We start from the raw sequence: 21,528 nt of genomic DNA on the forward strand, positions 1-21,528 counted from the left end.
TGCAGTCTAGTCCGAAGCCGCGCCGAACGATATGAGCTAGCTATACACCGCTAGCGGCCGGCCGGCCGCTAGCGCGCTTTACATATGCTATGTAAGCTGCAGCATAAGAATGGACGAGCCCTCGATACACAAAATGAGTTCATTGTCTGCGTGCACAAAACAATAAGAAAACACACAACCAAGCTCACTTGAGCTGATTGGACCTTCGGATAGCCAATGAAACTTTTGGGGAAACAAAGAAGGCACTGGTTCCCTTATCAGGAGAGGTCATGACTTCAGAAATAAATTGACCCCTCCCCCATCTGTGTGTGTGTGTGTGAGGGAGAGAGAAAGATAAGGGTGGGAGCCAGAGAATTCCTTTCATGTTTCAAAACAATAATGCAACCTTTTTTCTATCCCCCTCACACAATGAAAACTACATTCCAACATGCGCCCGTCTTCACTGGTACTTTCTCGACTAGTCTCCAAAAATAGACCCAGTTATACATGTAGGTTCAAATGATAAAAAAATCGTAATTTTAAAAGGTATTTCAAATTAAATATTTTGCAAAACATTTTTTGAAATACATGTGTAGAATCGTGGGCAGTGCCACAAGTGGGGGCGGGGACATGGTGTGGGCAAGGGATGTAATTGTTCAAGAAATGCTCCACCTGGGGTCAGTCTCAAAGAATAGTTCATGAATGAGTTGTTTACATCTTTGGGCTTTGAACTCTGATCTGGGCTGATTCATTCATATGCAGGGGTGTGGCACTTGGAGGGATGCATGCATAATACCAGAGTACCAGCATGGATTTAGGAAGGATTTTCATTGGAACAATAAACTGAAAGTTTTAATCTCATTTCATGTAGTTTCTTTTGATATAAATATCATGGAGAAGGGGAAAAGGTCCTACTTTCATTTATTCTAAACATGTGACTTTGATGGAGATTTCTTCATGGGGTGGGGGGTAACCATAAAGTAGGTCAACTATTGTGACCTAAAAGACCTGATTCCCGACGAACAATCGAATCATTCGATTATTTTTTTCAGGAAATTATTGAATGGTAAAAATGACAATCGTCCCAGGCCTAACATCCATGCACCATAGCGGTCACGCACAGTTCTCAAAGTCCCTCGCTATTCGTTCATTGTGTGCAGAGAGGGCGGGATAAAATGACAAACACAGTACAACTCCTTTGCTATTCGTTCATTGTGTGTATAGAGGGCGGGATAAATGACAAACACAGTACAAGTACATGTTCCTTGTATACAATGCATTTATTCCAAGTTCCACTCCCATCATATCAGCCCATATCAATAAGCGCAGCTACCGGTAGGTCATGGAAGTAGGTCAATTTTTGAGTGCGTGATTTCTGATATTCCAGGAATCTCGATTAATCGAACTAATCGATTGTTTCCTCTGGCGAACAATCAAATGGCAAAAAGGGTATTCGTCCCAGGCCTACTTGGCATGCCATGAGGTAATTTGGATAAAGAATTAGATGAAATTAATTTACTTCTACCAGAGGTACTTTTACTTGATTTGTTAATATGTACATGTTACATGTTGGATGTCAAATTCAAGACTCAAAGCAATGCAATGATGTGTTATCCTGTCCTGAAGTGATTCTGAAGAATAATGAAACTTTCTTTTAAAACCTTATACAGTGAGTGTTGTCAGACTATTAAAGTTCATTTTTTCTTAAGTAAATAATGTGGTTTGGTAATGAATCTGATGTATAACATCGACTATGGAAAGCCCCCCCCCACGCCGCGAAACTGTAACACCTACAAATAATTTATTACATGCCCCTTAAAAAGTGGCCTTGGTGCCCCTCTGTATGGCCTTGGTGCCCTCTGCTGCCTGGCCTCAGTGAAAAAGTGCCCCTCAAAAAAGTGGCCTTGCCCCCCAAAAATCCTATTTCGAGGCCTGCTACAGTATATGCAGCATAATTACCCTGGCTTTAGCAGTGCAGCTGTTACGCGCGCTGCTTTTCAAGGAATATAAATTTCCTGCCAGGTACCCTTTTACATCACCTGGGTTGAGTGCAGCACATTGTGGATCTATTCCTTGCTGGAGGAAATTACGCCATAGTTGGGATTCGAACCCACGACCCTCTGTTTCAAAGTCCGGAGACTAATCCACTGGGCTACAACGCTCCATATCATTGTGTATACCTAAACCTATCATTGTGTATTTACTAGCAGACAGGTTGAATGTAGGCATTATTTTGTCCACTTGGGCTTTTCATAAAGCCATGGATGTTTCATAAAACATGACTGGCAACCTTATTCTTGTGTGCAGAATCAGGTTCTCAATCATTTTTATTCCATCTTGGCCCTGTCTTTGACGATTGGTCTGATCAATCGTAACTCTATGGAAATCCATCAGTGTCACAATTTTTTCATACAAAAAATTTGCACGATGCCCTTTGTAAGCAAAGAGAAGTGCAGTGAATTTTCAAGAAAAAAAATAATGCATGAATATGCACATCATAGCTAGAAAATATTTTGAACAAACATGCACAATAGATGTTGACGTTGCTGGCCGTCCATGGTTGCGATTGATAGGATCAATCATAACTCTTAGTAAAATGGGGCCCAGATGAAAATTTCAATTCTCATTATAAACAATCACCTGAATGGAAAATTCAATGCACTCCCATTTCCTTAAGACCAGGGGGCTGTTTCATAAAGCTGTTCGTAAGTTAAGAGCAACTTTAAGAACAACTGGTGATCCTTTCTTATGCGCTAAAGCATTGCCAATGAAAATACCATTTACCAAAAGAAAGATTCACCAGTCGTTGTTAAAGTTGCTCTTAACTTACGAACAGCTTTATGAAACACCCACCAGGGAAGTTTGGCATATTGTATTCACCAGCATAAAGGCTGCACTAATCCACCACTTGTGGATGAGAAAATCAAGCAAAGTCGGGGTGCGGCCATATCAAAGGCAAATAAGGTGCAAGTCATTGTTATAGAAATTTTCAAGAAAGGGTCACCAGACATAAGTAGTACACCACCCAGGAGGAGGCATAGCAAGAGATAAACAAGGATGAATAAAGAGAAAGAATAAATTAATCTTATGTAGGAATTGATGTCCTGATACCCTCCCATTTTCCCTGTCCATTCCCCTCTTTAGAAAAAAAAATCTTTCATAAAATATATATTTGTTTTAAACCTAAGTGACAAGTGTAGCTCCTGAGCAAATTATATAGTAGACATACTCAGTGAAATTATTGACATACTTTGTGTTGGAGCTAATGTCCTGAGCCCCCTTCCCAACCACCCCCCCCCCCCACCCCCTCTAGCGAAGACAAGCCTTCTAAATGCAAATTTCACATACCTGTTCCTGTTGTAAAGTTAACAGCTCTGGGCTCCTGAACATTTGCAAAGAAGACCATAGCAGTGGAGGTGTTGATATACTTAGCATTGGAGTTAATGTCTTGAGGGGCGCAGCACGACACCAGTATGGCTCCGTTGAATGTAGGTGTGGAAGATTCAAGGTTCAAAGTAAGCTCTTTGAAGATATCTCCTTCCTAAACAATGAGAAAATGTATTTAATACATTTTTTGATGAGTCAATCCACAAAGGCATTAAGATCAGGCACCAGTCCCCGTAGATATATTTTTAAGTGCTGTTTAGTGTAATTTCATTATTATTACTATTAGTTATTTATTGTAAAGCGCTCTGATCTTATTTATGGTAAAGTGCTATATAAGTACCTGATATGTAAGGAAAATACATTTGAATCTACAACAAAGAAGCCTCAAACAATTAGCAAAATATAGGTGAGTTTTTCGATGTAATCTGTTCATGGGTAGATGAATGTCGTATGAATGAAATCCTTAATAAGTCCACATAGCTGCCCCTTAATAGGATGAGAATCATTGACGTCCTCTGCATTTTTTGCAACTTGCACAGCACCCGACAAGGCACTCGGGGAGGTATTTCCTTTCAAGTCTCTTGCACCTTTGATAGCTAACTTACAACATCTAGGCATTCCAGACTAATAACTTGGCCAATGACAGTGAGAACCATGTATAAGGCATGGATGTACATGCATAACAGTACGTACCTGAAATGCTACCTCTGATTTTTCCAATCGCCAAGGCGTCGTGGTCTCATTAGTCCTCCTGGTTGGTGCCGGGGTGCTGGTAGCAGGGGCCGGGGTGGGTGTGGTAGGGGCGGCAGTGGAAGGGGTGGTCTGGACAGCTGGTGTAGTGGGTGTGGTCACATTTGCAGTGCTGTTGTCTGTGGTTGCTGTCATAGTTGGTAGGATATGAATTGGAGAGTATTCCGTGGTTCATATCATCAATACACAGAGACTAACTCGTATATGCTGATACATTGACTGCAGGTGATGGAATCTTTATGTGTGTGTGTATGGCTCTCTTGTAATGTTTTTTTCACACATACATCCCACCCAAAAAAATAAATAAATAAAATAAATAATAAACAAAAAAATAAATATAACAAAAAAAATGCTCATAACACATGCACACAAATTTGACTCTTGAGAATGGTTAACTGATTTTACTCAACATCGTGCATAAAAAACAAAACATATTACTATTTCCAAGTGATCATAAAACCTTACTTATTAAGAACTGAAGTTTTTGATTAATTTTGACAACTTTTAAGCATCTACAGACCACAAAAATATCATTACAAACTTAAAATCCACAAAAAATTCATATTATTTGAATTAAGATAGATTTCTCCTTTAAGTGAAGCAACCCCTCCCTTCCCCCTCCCCCCCGATCATATGAGAGCTGGAATGATGGACACACATCTTGGAAAAAAAAGATGAAAATGGAATGCTTCCCAGATGAATGAACACCCTAGATTCATTACAGACCTACCTGCAGTTACAGTCGTCACAACTGGAGCCGGGGTAGGTCGTTGGAAGACATCATCTGGTGTCTCGCACGTAGGATTAGCAGCGAGCTCAAGCCCCTGCTCATAGGACATGACAGGATCCACATAGCAAGCATAGGTGATGATGCCTTCTCCGGGGGTCAGGACTGCGCCCAGGACCAGGAACACGGTGATGCGGGGATCATCGATTGAGGAGACGGAGGGGACAAGGGTGACAGAGCTGGTCTCTTGCTGAAAGATTGCTGCCTCTCCTGAAGAAAAAAGTTTTAAAATGTGATCAACTATTAAACAGTTTTTTTAATGATGACCAAATACTGATGTAAGGATCATTGAAAAAGGAGAGGCCGACAAATATTGTTTTTCTGGAAAATCATGAATAATAATGAAGTGTCAAGCTGATGACAATGGTGATGATGATAAATGATAATTATCACAATAATATAATCAAAATAACATCAAAACAATCTTGTTTAAATACTGCACTTTAACTGCATGTACATATATTTTGATGTCTCCAAGCACTATACAGAAATATCTTTATATCTTCCCCCTTGTTTAATGGGGTTCTGGCTTGTCTGCAAAGGATGAATGCATAATAAATAACTTACACAATAAATAAACAATGACAAGCTCTTCTAACGAAAATATTACATCTGTTTGACTTGACAATTTTTCATTTTGCAATTGCCATCCAAGCTTCAATTTGACTGGTCCAGTGGAAATTTAGTAAACTGAATGAATTTTAATGGAAGATTAGAACCTTAACTTTATGATTCAAAGTCCAATGGACTTAACCACTAGACCAAACATTGTCACTGAAGGAAATTTGTCCTGTCAAAGGGATATGAACCTGCAACCTTATGATTCAAAGACAGAGGATCTAACCACTAGTCCTCACTTCAATATTACCTTGAGATGTGTCTTGTAGATACTGAGTGCCTTCTTCAGACGCTGCGGAACAAGCTACCTGAACGATGTCTCCACGTCTCTGTATGTTGTATCGAATCTGATTAAAGGAAGGACAGGATGGATTGAGGTTTGATATTTAAATAATTGCTGGGGGATTGGAATGGGCGAATGATTGATTTTAATGTAATGCCAACAAAAACAAAGATGTAAGGAAGGCCTAATGCTGCAAGATATCACGCATCTTTCTATTGTAAACAATGATGAAAATAATAATTCATTGACTGTCATCACGCTAATAAAACATTTAATAGAAAATACTGTTCACCACTGATTTTTTTCTTGTTTTATTTGGTTTAAGTGGAAATGATGATGAAAGTCCTTTTAAACATCCAATTTCTACACCCTTCTCCCCCCATACACCTGCAGTAGTAATAAATATATATGGTGCTAAGATCGAATAACTACAATATCTCAAGCTCTATGTACATGAATGAAAATTGAATCATGAACCCCCCCCCCCCCTCCTTCCCTATTATTATTATTTCCTTGAGAATACCAGCACTTGGCAAGAATGTCACACACAATTTCTTCATTTCTCAGCAATTACCCATTTCTGATTTTTATTGTTACTTACATAAACTTGGTTGGGGTCAACTTATTGGAATCTGTTGTACTCATTTTGTGATCATTTGCAGAGTTGAAATTTCAGTTTTGGAAATTACGGGATATTGCAGAAGAAGAAATAAAACTCACTATGATATCAGTCCTGCTACCTGGCTCAACAGTTGCATCTTGAAAGTCAAGCACTAGGGAATTGTTTGCTACAAATAAAACAAGGATAAACAACAGAATCAAATCAAAGAACTGAGACTCAACTTTGAAATTAACCTCACATGACGTTCTAAAATAAGAAATTAAAGAGCAGGGTCTCATTAATAATTGCACCTCCGACTTCAACAAAGTTGGACTTTCTTTCCTGAGGTTGAATTATGTATTATTGGCATTCCATGATAATGTCAATTAGAGAAAATGATGGATAATTACTATATCACCTAACAGGTGTGCACACACATGCATATATTTCGCATGATTATGGGAACAGGGAGGGTTGGTCCAAACACTAAACTATTGACCACTGTATTGGCCATTACAAACTTTCAGCCCTTCGGATCATGCATGTTGCAACTATAAACTACATTGAAATATATCTGTATATCTTAAAAAATATATATATGGTTGAAAAAATTAGACAACACACCTCGGCTCCCTTGCATAAAAGTAACTATCATGGTGACTTTGCCATCCAATGGTAACCTCCTAAAATTCTTGATTCTGATTGGCTACTTAGCATTGTTACCATGGTAGTTACCACTGGATGGCAAAGTTACTTTCATGGTAACTTTTATGCAACAGGGCCCTGGGGGCCGTTTCATAAAGCTGTTCGTAAGTTAAGAGCAACTTTAAGAACGACTGGTGATCATTTATTGTGGTAAATGGTATATTCATTGGCGATGGTTACAGGCGTAAGAAAGGATCACCAGTCGTTCTTAAAGTCGCTCTTAACTTACGAACAGCTTTATGAAACACCCACCTGGTCGTGTAATAGAGAAAGATACATATTTCTGATTGTTTCAATGTTTTCCATAGACTTCCAATTATGCTAATTCTACAACTGATCATATCTTCCATGCAAAGAGCAGCATTACATGAAAGGACTTGTCAGATGTTTTATCCGAAAGTTACCATATGGTAGTAACAACACTTCTCAGCGAATCAAAATCAATGAAAGTTATCAGATCAGAAAACGGACAGTCAACCTGTCCGAAAAGTCGAGTCTCTCTTTTTCTCATCATCTCTACTCGCCGACTCAAGCCAGCATCTCCTCATCAGCTCTACTACTCAAGCTGTTCTCACTCACCATTCCTTCTGGTTTACAGTCCTTTTCAGGCCCGGAGGGGCCACTTACATTGACGAGTGGATACCATGCGCGACCAAAAAAACACGTAAAAAGGATGTCTTTTTCACGATAGGGCACGTTACGTACGTAACGTGATAAGGGTGTCAAAAACACAAAAATAATGAAAAAAGGGTATCTATTTTGCTAGGAAAATTACGTGTTTAGGGTCGAATTTGCGGGGATGATAAAACAAAATTAAAATGTTTTATAAAGGATGTCCTTTTTGCCCCAACACTTCGTGTTTAGAGTCCGATTTGCGCGAGGTGTAGAAGATGGGGTCGTACTAAACCAAATAAGGTAAAACCGACGACCGAAGGACCCGTAACAATAAAACATTCCTGTACTTGTTTAGGGGTTCATTTCAGAGAATATTTGCCAAGAGTATCGTTTTGTTTCCAATACTTGTTTTAAGGGTAGGGTTTCACACGCCAATACTTGTTAAGGGGTGCATTTTCAGAATATGGAAATTACGTGTTTAGGGTGCTTTTCGAGACCCCATGGTCGCGCATGGTATCCACTTCTGAATGGAAGTGGCCCCCCCGGGTTTTCAGGACTACTTTTAAGAAAGAATACTCTACTCTCAAATCTCCACTTTCTCGCCTATCCATTTCTTTTCTTCTTCTATCCACTGTTTCTATAACACTCAACATGGTGTACCGTAAACCACATCAGCAATTGTACATGCCACCATGCAAACCTTCAAACAACATCAGAAAACTTGTTGCATGAAAATGTAGATGAAATGTTCCCCAGAAGTCATGAACTTAGAGCAAAACACAAGACAGGCTTTAGATTTTCATTTCAGAGTAACATGAACTTCACCTTGCTTAAAAATATGTGAAAATTAGAGCCCTGCTGAAGCTTGGCAATTGTAAAAAAAAAAGTGAATTAAAACTTGTGTATGATCTACCATTCAAATGAGATAGAGGTTTATTAGCCGTTGCATCCAACCATTAGAATTCAAATTTTGCATTGCTTCATAGCTAACATCATCTCTCTCTGCAATGTTTTTAATTTTTTCTCTACTTAATGAAGGATCTTTGAGAACTTATCTTACAAATCTAGTGAGTGTGAATGTATACCAGAAAGATACAGACCTTTCCTGAAATTCTTAACCAAATCAATGCATTGGAATAATATAAAAGAGAGAAAAACTGCAGATATCTAATATTTTGATTGGGAACCCGATCAGAATGAATTTTCATGTAAAAATTGCAGAATCTATCTTATGAAACAAAATTTTCATTCATATCCTCCTTATCATAACTGTTATAGGGCACTGGCCTGCATGTATTCATATAATCTAACAATCAATTGGAATTATAGTGTTTGTTGTAATTGGAGGATTTACCAAAGCCGCAGAGAGGCTTTAAAAACTTATGGTTACATGCACACCACAAAGTATACTTTCAAGAAACCTATTAATGCAAGTAGTACATCTTTGCAACATTATCCCTGGTGAAATGATTGTACCTATTGGATAGTCTGAGCCCATGACCAATATGTATTGGCGTACTACCCTGTAAAATTAGTTCCATAACAGTGTAATTTATAAAGAAGCAATATTTATTAAAAGTTCATGATCACAGCTTCCAATAGTAGCCCCATACCAGAAGAATAACAGCAAGAGCACATCCTGCAAATTTGCAATTTCTTTCATCCATTTTAGAAGATCCAAATTCACTTAATACTCATAAGAAACAGGTACTACATATTGTTTCGTAGAAATGTCGTATACATGTTTATCTTAACCCTAAATCTCCCGGGGTATTTTGATTCTTGTCATTCCGGGGGGGGGGAAGATCTCAGCCGCGGATTGTGAATCCGCAATCACAACGAAAATTTGCATAATGGTAGAGAATGATGTAATCTACGCAGTTGCATTGGTAAATTTCACTGAATTCATAGATTTTTATTTTATATTAATTATGCTAATTTATTCATGAAATCATACATTATGCTCTGATTCACTAAGTAAAGCTCCTAAAATGTTAATTTTTGGTGAAAATATTCTTAATATTCTTTTACAGCATTCCTAACAATTGTGAATGAAAACAATTCTGGTACCAAGACCGATTTCTTATGTATTTTATTGTGTTTTTTAATTTCTTATGTATTTCTTTGTTTTTTACTTTATGTTTTTTATTGTTTTTTCGATGGAAATAGTTCCAGACTTATTTCTGATCATAAACAAGGCAAAATTGATTAAGTTTAATCAGTAAAAATAGAAATAATGATACATTTATGACTTTTGGCTTTGTACATGAAATCACGTTTATAAGCAATTTTGGGTCTGACATGAACTTACATAATGTTGCGTAATGTTGTAACCGTGTACCTGGGCGTCACAAATTTGCGCAAGACTTGAAAGTAAAAAGTCAGCGAGCGGCGAGGTAAAAAATATTTGCGCAGCAGGTATTTCGCGAAAATTGTGGGGGGGGGCATTATCCCCCCCCCGGGAGAATTAGGGTTAATCTGAAGTTTGAACATTTGAAATCTTTGAAATTTCGCACTAAAAAAGAATGATATTATAAAAAATGAAATGATGAATGAAGGGCAAGGCCATTTTTAGCACAGCATACAAAAGCAGCCCAACAACTTCAAAATGCCCTTGAAAGTCACTCACACATCATATAAGAAAATCCATGGCAAATATTAACCTCCTCAATATAGGAACAATTTGGAAATATGAGTCCTCTAACATTTCTTTAATAGTAGGTGCAATCACTACAGAATTGAGAGTAATAGGACCAGAAATGCATGTGGAAGAGGATATTCCCAACATCAGATTATCAATTATACTATCAAATATTCTCAAAATAAGTTTGAAAACTGCAAATCTATTTGATAAACTAATACTTTTTTTTCTCAATTACTATAATCTACAAGTGTTGGTAATGCTAACAAGTGGAATGCCTCTGGCTGTCTCACCTGCATCACGCGGTTCAATATAGCAGCAGTGCTCACTTTGAATACTACTCTAACTCGCACAAGATGTTCAGTGATACATGGTTACTCTTATTTCCCTTTTTTATGAACTAGACCAATAAACTTACAGAGATATGATGGTTATTCAACAAAAAACCCCAACATGGCCAAAGTTCATTGACCTTACATGACCTTTGACCTTGATCATGTGACCTGAAACTCGAACAGGATGTTCAGTGATACTTGATTACTCTTATGTACAAGTTTCATGAATCAGATCCATAAACTTTCAAAGTTATGATGGTAATTCAACAGATACACCCAATGTTCATTGACCTTTGACCTTGGTCATGTGACCTGAAACGCGCACAGGATGTTCAGTGATACTTGATTACTCTAATGTCCAAGTTTAATGAACTAGACCAATAAACTTTCAAAGTTATGATGGTAATTCAACAGATACCCCCGATTCGGCCAAAGTTCATTGACCCTAAATGACCTTTGACCTTAATCATGAGACCTGAAACTTGCACAAAATTTTCAGTGATGCTTGATTACTCTAATGTCCAAGTTTAATGAACTAGACCAATAAACTTTCAAAGTTATGATGGTAATTCAACAGATACCCCCGATTCGGCCAAAGTTCATTGACCCTAAATGACCTTTGACCTTAATCATGAGACCTGAAACTTGCACAAAATTTTCAGTGATGCTTGATTACTATTATGTCCAAGTTTCATGAATCAGATCCATAAACTTTCAAAGTTATGATGGGAATTCAACAGATATCCCCAATTCGGCCAAAGTTCATTGACCCTAAATGACCTTTGACCTTGGTCATGTGACGTGAAACTCATACAGGATGTTCAGTGATACTTGATTAACCTTATGTCCAAGTTTCATGAACTAGGTCCATATATTTTCTAAGTTATGATGACATTTCAGAAACTTAACCTCAGGTTAAGATTTCGATGTTGATTCCTCCAACATGGTCTAAGTTCATTGACCCTAAATGACCTTTGACCTTGGTCATGTGACATGAAACTCTAATAGGATGTTCAGTAATACTTGATTAACCTTATGGCCAAGTTTTATTAACTAGGTCCACATACTTTCTAAGTTATGACATCATTTCAAAAACTTAACCTCAGGTTAAGATTTGATGTTGACGCCGCCGCCGTCGCCGCCGCCGTCGGAAAAGCGGCGCCTATAGTCTCACTTTGCTTCGCAGGTGAGACAAAAACTGCATGAGTCAATTCGTGAAGGCTTGAATATTCTGCATGCATGAATACAGCTAAAATGAATATATATATATACTGGACATATGTGACGGGAGCAAATAGCACACACCATAGATCTCACAGTTCCTTTCTTTTGTCATAATCATCTCCAAAGTGATAATTATGAAAGAAAAAAAATGACTGAATATCATTAACATGCATCTAAATAATTATCATTCCATTATAATAAAGGTTATAGATTACTAAGAGACTGTAAGCTTCAGATGGCCATACATGTACATGCATGTGAAAATGGCAAAATTTTATGTTTCAGCTTCATTGGGAATCAAATGAATTTCTGTCTCTCTAGCGCATTAAAACAAGCATTGAAAATAATGATTCAAAAAGCTACATATCAACGAGCATGGTGATGATGTATATAAGTGATGATTTTCTTTACCACTGTCAATACTACTTCCATTTGCTGAAAAGAAGAAGAAGAAATGGTGAACAAAATAATGATGAACCACAAACATATTTATTCAGAAAGATGGTGAAGAAGAACAGACATGTACATGTTTATATCTACAAGTCAAGAGTATCAGAGAAAATGACAGCAGAAAAGACAACAGAGAGTTTCACTAAATATGGTAGTTCACATATATAACTCATCCTCTGAAAATTTGTTGTCCAAACCATCTTTTGGCCACTTTTTCTGTAACAGTACGCTAAGTCAATAACATGGATAGATGTTTTGGCTGTGGCTCTGCATGTGTTTGGTAGCCAATCTTAAAATCCATATTTTATTGTTCGAAATAGACACCAGAAATGAAATATCTCTCCGAAAATTTGTCTAGTGCTCAATTGATCGTGGGCCCGGCAGCAGCTGTGCAGCACCAGATCAACGAGGCTCTATCCCTTTAATTGTTGAATGCCAAACAGGGTAGCAGCAACTCCCATCTTTTAATGTCTTTTGGTCTGACGGCGGACGGGGTTCGAACCCCGACCTCTCGGTTGTGAGACAGACGCTCTACCAACTGAGCCAACACACCAGGTGTCAAAATGATGTGTGAGCTAGAATTTGCAAATTATTTGTTAACATCCATCACGCATTCGCCTTTAATCTGCGTTTATGATAAAATTGGGGAGTTGCTGGCAACCGATATTGGATGCAGTGTGCAGAGCCATGTCTTTTTGTCTTTATTCTTGCATGGCTGTGGAACTTACGGCCAAAACATGATTTTCATGCATTGCATACATTCCATTTGAGAATGGCACATTCATAACACCACCCTGATATATGACCTGCGACCCTTTGCGCAAACTAAAATACCCCAATTTTTTCCTATTTAAAAACAAAACAGGGGTGAAGTTTACATAAATCTATTCAAATTATGAAAAACATTGAATTTCTCAATTGGATGTCTGTAACAATGATAATTTCAATATATTGATATTGCATTTAATAATAATAATAACAACAACAATAATAATAATAATAACGGTATTAGGGAATATTTACCCAGGGTAGCCACTTCAGTTCCGAAAAATCTAACAATGTGTCACCACCCACTTTAATACAAACAGCCTTCTGTATTACATTACCCTGGAAAGATCAGAGGGGTGTTTCATGTATCTTGTCAGAATTTTTTCCGATGAGAATTTTATTCAGTCAATCAGATGCAAAGATTTTTATAGTCGATATTCATTAAGAATATCCCAACCATTTCAGACTCTATCTGTATGTAAATGACCTTATAAGAAGCAGTAATATTTCTTTTTGTACTTAAATGGTTTTACAAGCGGAAAGCATTGAGGTTTTACTAGGATCACATTAATGGAGGGTGAAAACATTAATAAGAATAACAGGAAAGAAAAAGAGAGAAAGAAACAAAGAGTGAGAGATAAAAAGAATACATTCTCATTTAGAGTAAAACAAAAGCAGATCAATGAAGGGTAGGGTCAGAAGGGGAAAAGAAAATTAGTATATTTGGGCTTAATAAATCAGTAATATAGCAACCAATGGAAACATGACATGGTGTTTTTCCTTGGAAGGGAACACCAATTTAAATACATATGAATCCATTATGTTTGTTAGGGAACACATATTGATTACAATTCATCCCCCCTCCCAAAAAAAGAAAAGAAATAATAATAAACAGCAAATAAATAAATAGTAAATAATAAATCAATCAATGAATTACAAAATAAATAAATGAATAAATCAAATGAAAATAAATATATAAATAAATAAATAAATAAATAAATAAATGAATAAATGAATGAATGAATGAATGAATAAATAAATAAAATAATTACTAATGATATAAAGATTTACAAAATACATATATATACTATAAATGTAAAACAAAATATAAGAGAAAATAAAAAATAATTTCAACTCAACATTTCCAATATAAAATGAGGAGAATCATCAAGGAATGCATCTGTGAATGAAATAATACTCAAGTGAAAGTTACAAGCTGAAAATCATTCACACTTACCGTCAATGACTCCTATGATATTACATGACACAGTCACCCGATAGTCTATCACAGGTTCACTTTAAAAGGAGATACAAATGAGAAAGAAAAACAGAAATGAGCAAGAAACTACACAGACAATCCGTAGCATATGTCAATGAATTGTGGTCTTGTGATGGTTGTCATAGATGTCAGTGAGTTAGCTCAAGTTGGGAATCAGTGCACCATTGAAATCTAAATGAAAATTTAGATAAGTTTAATCTGGAATTTTCAGTATTCATGTGAAATTTTTCACATGATAGTGAATTTCAAGCCTTCAAATTTGAACTATGGAAAGATGATTTTTTTAGGCAGGATTCTTGACTTTCTCTATTGAAATAATTATCTGCCTTTAGTATTATAATATTGTCCCATTCAGTGCGGGCTGTCATAATTGTTTCTCCCTGCCCCAATTCTGCACTACATACAAATAATATGATTCTTATATATCTCCTAGATGCCGCTGATATGCCATATTTTCGAATTGATTTTAAGATTATGTCAAGATATCTCTAAACGAAAACCAAATTTAATGAACATTGCTTTAAGAAAAATAAAGAAGTAATTCAATGATTTGAAATTGAAAATTTGCCTAATCAAAAGCTGATTTGAATGTTAGACTTCCTTTGAACTTGGCATGGATGTGGTTGACAAATATGTGATATGCTTTGTAATTACCTCAATTCAACTTGCACTGTTGATGATGTTATCCCACTTGAAATCGGAACCAAGATTATGGACTCACAAAAACTGACCACAGGACTCTTCTTCACCACTAAAAATCTGAAAAGCAGAAGAAAGGACAATTATTTGTCAGATAAAGCCATGAAAGTATGAAAAAAAATATATTGAAATATATTACAAGATAAGAAAATTGTGTATATAGGGAACAAAATTGCCATGATTACGCTGAGCTAGTAATCTAAAAACCTCAAACACCATAGACAGGGGATAGTGGAAAATGACAATTATCACTTTGTATGCATATGGTTTACAATGCCTATGAAGATACAATCAAACTCTTCAAATTAAATGGAAATTTATTCTGAAGATCTTTCAAGCCTTCAAACACAAACTATTGACTCAGAAATTAGAAAAGGTGCCTCTCCACATTGAACTTAAACCCACTCCATACAACCTTATTGTTAAGCAATTGCCCATATTAACTTTCCCAAAGTGTACATTGAATTCTACCATGCTTTTCTGTTGAAAAAAATCAATCTAGCATAGATTATATGAAACATTGCATCTGACAATCAGGTTCTGAAAAAAGTGAAAATCTAAGGCCATTCTCAGCAAAAGCATTATGTTAATCTCTGAAACAAGTTAAGTAGGATTGCACGGGCCTGGAAATTATTATTAAAGAGGGGTGCTGGGTGTTTACTACAGAATGAAGAGGATTTTGGTCAGAAAAAATTTGACAAGTCCCTCCCCCCAACACTCTGTTTCCCAGGACCATGCAGGATACGCCAACAATGGCATGGTGAAGGTTAAGATCAAACAGGATTAAACACAATACTTTGGACAGGACCAACATCAAACACAAACAATACAGCCCCACAATGTTACTGAATACAACCAAGCTAGATCTGCCTCTCGTTAAAACAAATTATTCAAACACCGAGTTGTACGAATTACATGATGAATTTCACATACCCAGTAGGTCCTGCCGAGGTATCAAAGCTGAAGTATGATGTTGTACCAGTATTATCAGGTGACGTCTCACCGCTACACTGCACCTCAACTGTTCGACCTTGATCAACGATGCTAAGAAAAACAATGATGAAGGTTTAGAATGATTTACATGTATTTTGAAAAAAAAGCAGTTATTAGAATATCATCACTATCATTTTTTCTGGAGTTATGTATGCCATGCGGGCAAAGCACTGTGACCCGTAGGTGAGTATGCAGGTCGACCAATACACTTGGGTCTACCCCCACCCATTGCGTTTATACATGTAAGTATAGTGCGGTGGGTTCTTAACAAGCAAATGTAATGGTTCTTTTAAATATTGGACCTCCATTCAAAAAACCTATCCAAAGGATGGGGTGTTTTTCAGTGATCCAATGAATATTCTAAAAGCCAAACAAAGCCTATCCACTCCCAATCCTCACAAAATACGATCCTGTCACAACCATTCACCTCAACAGAGAAATATATAAAGAGGAATCCAATCCTTAAAATTATTTATGTGAAAGGAGAAATATAAGATAAACAGAAAGCTCAATGTTTGAACAAAATCAGATAAGAACTCAGAAATTCATGGCCGTTTGAAAAATGAGATCATTAAGACTATCTAAACGGCGATTAAGTGAGAACAAGTAAGGCCAACACTCCCATTTGTTGTGTACTTAATTTGTGACTTTTGCCTTGCTTTATGTTCAGTAATTTTAACACAACCAAGATAACATACTGCTAATGTCCTTAAAAAAGAGGGGGGAAAAATGTAAATTCTTAATATCCAATGTAATGTTGAAGTTAAGTGGGTCATTTTCAAGACTACTCATCATTTCCAAAAGAAATTATTACAGGGTGTATGTGAATACCACAAATGCTCTCCCGCCAAACATGACCTACCACTCTCGAGACTTTCAAAGAATAACCTAATATTAACAAGTGGAATGCCTCTGGCGGTCTCACCTGCATCATACGATTCAATATAGCAGCAGTGCTGACTTTGAAAACTACTATAACTCGCACAAGATGTTCAGTGATACTTGGTTACTCTTATTTCCACGTTTTATGAAGTAAACCAATACACTTACAGAGATATGATGGTAATTCAACAAATACCCCCAACGTGACCAAAGCTTGTTGACCTTACATAACCTTGGGTTAAGATTTTGATGTTGATTCCCCCAACATGGTCTAAGTTCACTGACCATAAATGACCTTTGACCTTGGTCAAATATCAAAGATTTGATGTTGACGCCGCCACCGCCGCCGTCAAAGATTTGATGTTGACGCTGCCGCCGCCGTCGGAAAAGAGGCACCTATAGTCTCACTCTGCTATGCAGATGAGACAAAAACCAATATGAAGTCTCATTTTACCTGAAATCAATTGAGCCTGACTCTGCAAATGATGGAATGACACTCTCCGTGAACATCACCCTGGAATCGCCATTCTCATAAGGGGTGATTACACTGCACCTGACAACCACCTGTAAGAAAAAAGAATTGTATTCTATGAAGGCTAATCTACACTACTATACACTGCAAACCATCATGCATTAATACTAAAGTCTTACATGTATACATATATATCGAAGAATAAATTCCAACTTTGTATGCATATCAATTCTTGTTAGTTGTTCCTTCTTCTTTCTTTGGTGTAGATTGTAAAAAGCTCTAGTTGTTTGATTTGTTTTATATATACATACACATAAATGCATATGTGTTTCAAATCAACCCTATTGCTGACTGACATTCTCAGTTGTTATACAAGGGAAAATAAATGCAACCATATATGTTATATTTTGGTCTCAGACTCTCAGGAAAACATAGCATAAAATATAAAAACGATAATGAAAGGAGGTGGGTGGGAACAATAAAAAAATAATGAATTGTACAACTACAAGCTTAATTTGTCAATGCCTTTTAAACTTGAAAGGTCAAGACCATCCAAGCAAAAAGACTGGTCGAATAGGTCATGGTAAACTCAACACCCATATCAGTTTATCACTGAAAATATCATGAAAATATGATTATTATTTTTGCACTTTTTCTCAAAACAATAATTTGCACATCATGGGTGTACGACACAAGAGTATTTGATTAAACTGCTGAAATGTTCGACCCTTTGATCTCTCTAATTATTATTCAAATGAAATGTTGCTTACATCTTCATCAATAAAGACAGAGCTGTTGATACTAGGTGTGTTGGTAGCGCTGTCATAGAGTAGGAGACTGACATTGACATATCCACCATCTTGGTTGACAGATACACTCGTGAATGGTGACAGACTCAGACTTACCACTCCAAAGAGAGTTTCTGCAGGAATAGGTAAAAACAATAAAAACAATAATTGCTCATTGATTGACAGAACATTTTTCAAATCAGGCTTGAATTTTAAAGACTTATTTGTCACATTTGACTGACATTTTTAAATTACAATTACACAACCATGAATATTGTTTATAATTTATAATTTTGTTTTGACATCACCTGTGCATGAGAGGTGAAAAGGAACTGAATCACTGCGACTCGCAATTCTCTCCTCCCAGGTGGGTGTTTCATAAGGCTGAACAGTAGTAAAGTTACACACAACTTTGTGCATGATTGGTTCTTAGGTCATAAATCAATTACATAGGGATATCACATAGCACAAGAAAGGATCACCAATCATGTGTTATGATACACCCACCTGATCCAGTATCTCCTGTCAGTTAAACAGAGAGAGAGAGAGAGAGAGGAAGAGAGGGGAAAAGACAGTGACAAACAGATGGGAGAATTGTGTTCCCCCTCCCCCCCAAAAAAAAAAAATAAATAAATAAAAAAATCAAATAAAAAAATTCAAAATTCATGACCAAGAATAATAAAGAGAAAAATAAGGGAAAGTAAAAGAGACAGGTGTGAAATATGGTTTTATTTTCTGAATATTATGCCAAAATCTATCCCAAAATTGAATTTTTTGTCATAAAAATTTCAAAATTTTTGCTTGCTCACTTCGCTCAATTGCAACTTTGTATAAATTGCCGCCCTCATTTTTTTACTAATTATGCCACTGGGAAGGGGGTATTTCCACAGGTACATTCATTAACTAAGAGTCAGAGAGGATTATTTTTTACATGATGTCGCTTTGCTCACTTTTTCTTTTCTATTTATTGTTTGAATTATACATGTACAATATTTCAATTATAGCAGACTAGGTCTACTGTGGCTGCAGGCTCGTTGAATCAGCTGTGGTACTAGTCTCAGATTTCAAATAAGATATAATGTAAGCTTGCCTTACATAGCAGGATGAAGAAGTTGAAAAGACCAGGTGACTAGAATAGCACACCAATGACCACTCTATGAAGGTATTTGTTGCATTCCTAATTTGAATGCATACATTTATCATAGCATGTCACACAATGTACTTGGCAAACTGTAAAATACCAGTCGTTCGTGGACGCATTGTTGTTTTTCGTGGATGTAAATGAAAACCACAATTCAAAAGAATATATGAATAATCAAGACATCAAAGTTGGTGCTTATCTTATTAGATTGTAAACCACCATGTCACTTAAATGACCTTCCACTGATCATGCGTAGAATCTTTTGATCATGCACAGAAAGGAACTACGAACTGGCTTATAGTGGACTACTATAGAATTCCGAACACCGGACGAAACAGCTTTGACATTTCATTGGTTTACTAGGTGACCGGTAATATCAGGACTCATGTATATTCATTAGGAAGACATTCCTCATGAATATATAATTCAGCTCAGATGTCAAGATGCCCTGGTTCGCACTAGGCCTAATTCGCAAAAGGAAATCTCTCGCTTATCTAGTGGTGAAATATCTTTCCAATTTGGAAAAAGTTCAGTAGGTACCCTCCCTAGAATCAGTGTTGGATTGTCAGTCATATTCATACATTTTTGTCAATCAGCAATATCAAATTTAAAAATTGAGCAATGGGTTGGCTCGAATGAATATCTTTGGCCTGCCAGTTGCGATTAGGCCCATGCAGCCACTAGGTACGTAGGGAGGGGGTGGGGCTGATGTCAAAATGTAAGAAAGTTTTGCATGGATATGACTGTCTCTCCCTTTTTTATCTGAATTATATTTTCAATCCTTTCTGTGAAAGGGAATTACGGTATAATAATAATAATAGGCATTTATACCGTATTCATATTATGAATATACCAGTAAAAGTTATTAATAAAAATAATATACTGTTTACATGTTATTGTTTAAAGGACAAGTCCATCCCAACAAAAAGTTGTTTTGAATGAAAAGAGAAAAATCCAACAAGAATAACACTGAAAATTTCTTCGAAATCGGATATAAAATAAGAAAGTTATGAAATTTTAAAATTTCGCACAAAATTGTTATGTGCACATCATGGGCTGTATGCAAATGAGGGAACTGATGATGTCATCAACACACAATTTCTTATGTATTTTTTTATATGAAATATTCTAATTTTCCCTCATCGTCATGCGAAAGACAGTTCTGTTCCTCTCTGAACATGTAGAATTACCATTGTTTTGACATTTTATGGTTCAATCAAAGTTCAGTGACAGTGTGGAGAAAACGTACCCACGCAACAGGTTTTGCATGCAAGTGGAGCTCCACGTGGGGGAGCCAATCACGCCTCTCGTACAGACAGTGACGTCATCAAATTCAAGTCAATTCAGAGACCGATACGAGGCATATTTCAGAGAGGCATTTTACGTTATTTAATCGGCGATTTTCACATTATGTATTATTTCCGTTATTTTTGAATGGCCCACTGATAATCCCCACATCATTACCTTTCCATTGATATATAATAAGATCACATTCATAATCAATACATTTCTCCTTTAAAGGAGAATGAAACCATTGGAACAAGATAGCTTGTGTGAAAACAGAAAAATCAAAGAAACAGATCAACAAAAGTTTGAGAAAAATCGGACAAATAATGAGAAAGTTATGAGCATTTGAATATTGTGATCACTAATGCTGTGGAGATAGCGAATTGGCAATGCGACAAAGATGTGTGATGTCACTTGTGAACAACTCTCCCCATTACTTTAGTATATATTTCACTTGAATTGCCTCTTTTATCACATCTATCCATAGATCATGTGTTCTTTCTACATGAGGGCATGTAATACATATTTTTTAAGAATGCATCATGGATAGAGAGTTTGTATCATCATAAGAAAAAGCAAAAAAAGACATTTTGAGGGTATTTTAAAGTCCACCAAAGGGAAAGTTGTTCATCAGTGACATCACACATCGTTGTCGCATTGCCAATGGGAGGATCTCCATAGCATTAGTGATTGCAATATTCAAATGCTCATAACTTTCTCATTATTTGTCCGATTTTTCTCAAACTTTCTTTATTCTTATTCTTTGATTTTTCTGTTTCTACACAAGCCTATTTGTTCCAAAGGTTTCATTCTAGCAATCCTTTAAGCTCACAGCACAGTGCAC

The 21,528-nt window shown here is 36.5% G+C and overlaps 1 protein-coding gene across 3 annotated transcripts in view; it reads right to left on the minus strand.

Moving 5' to 3' along the window:
* The window catches only part of LOC121408234 (mucin-17-like), a 39,071-nt gene that overhangs the window by 16,238 nt on the left and 1,305 nt on the right, over positions 1-21,528 (minus strand). The window contains exons 2-12 of one of the 3 annotated variants that reach the window (XM_041599629.1): positions 18,239-18,390; positions 17,451-17,560; positions 16,055-16,165; positions 15,077-15,181; positions 14,381-14,439; positions 12,337-12,360; positions 6,525-6,592; positions 5,772-5,868; positions 4,847-5,113; positions 4,060-4,244; positions 3,328-3,520 (exon numbers count right to left, since the gene is read on the minus strand). In XM_041599629.1, coding sequence (XP_041455563.1) covers positions 3,328-3,520; positions 4,060-4,244; positions 4,847-5,113; positions 5,772-5,868; positions 6,525-6,592; positions 12,337-12,360; positions 14,381-14,439; positions 15,077-15,181; positions 16,055-16,165; positions 17,451-17,560; positions 18,239-18,390 — 1,371 coding nt within the window. Of the gene's footprint in view, positions 1-3,327; positions 3,521-4,059; positions 4,254-4,846; positions 5,114-5,771; positions 5,869-6,524; positions 6,593-12,336; positions 12,361-14,380; positions 14,440-15,076; positions 15,182-16,054; positions 16,166-17,450; positions 17,561-18,238; positions 18,391-21,528 lie in introns of all 3 variants that reach the window. The other 2 variants (XM_041599628.1, XM_041599630.1) reach the window with 2 other exon arrangements.

Source organism: Lytechinus variegatus, chromosome 2, assembly GCF_018143015.1.
Source record: "Lytechinus variegatus isolate NC3 chromosome 2, Lvar_3.0, whole genome shotgun sequence".
Lineage (NCBI taxonomy): Eukaryota > Metazoa > Echinodermata > Echinoidea > Temnopleuroida > Toxopneustidae > Lytechinus > Lytechinus variegatus.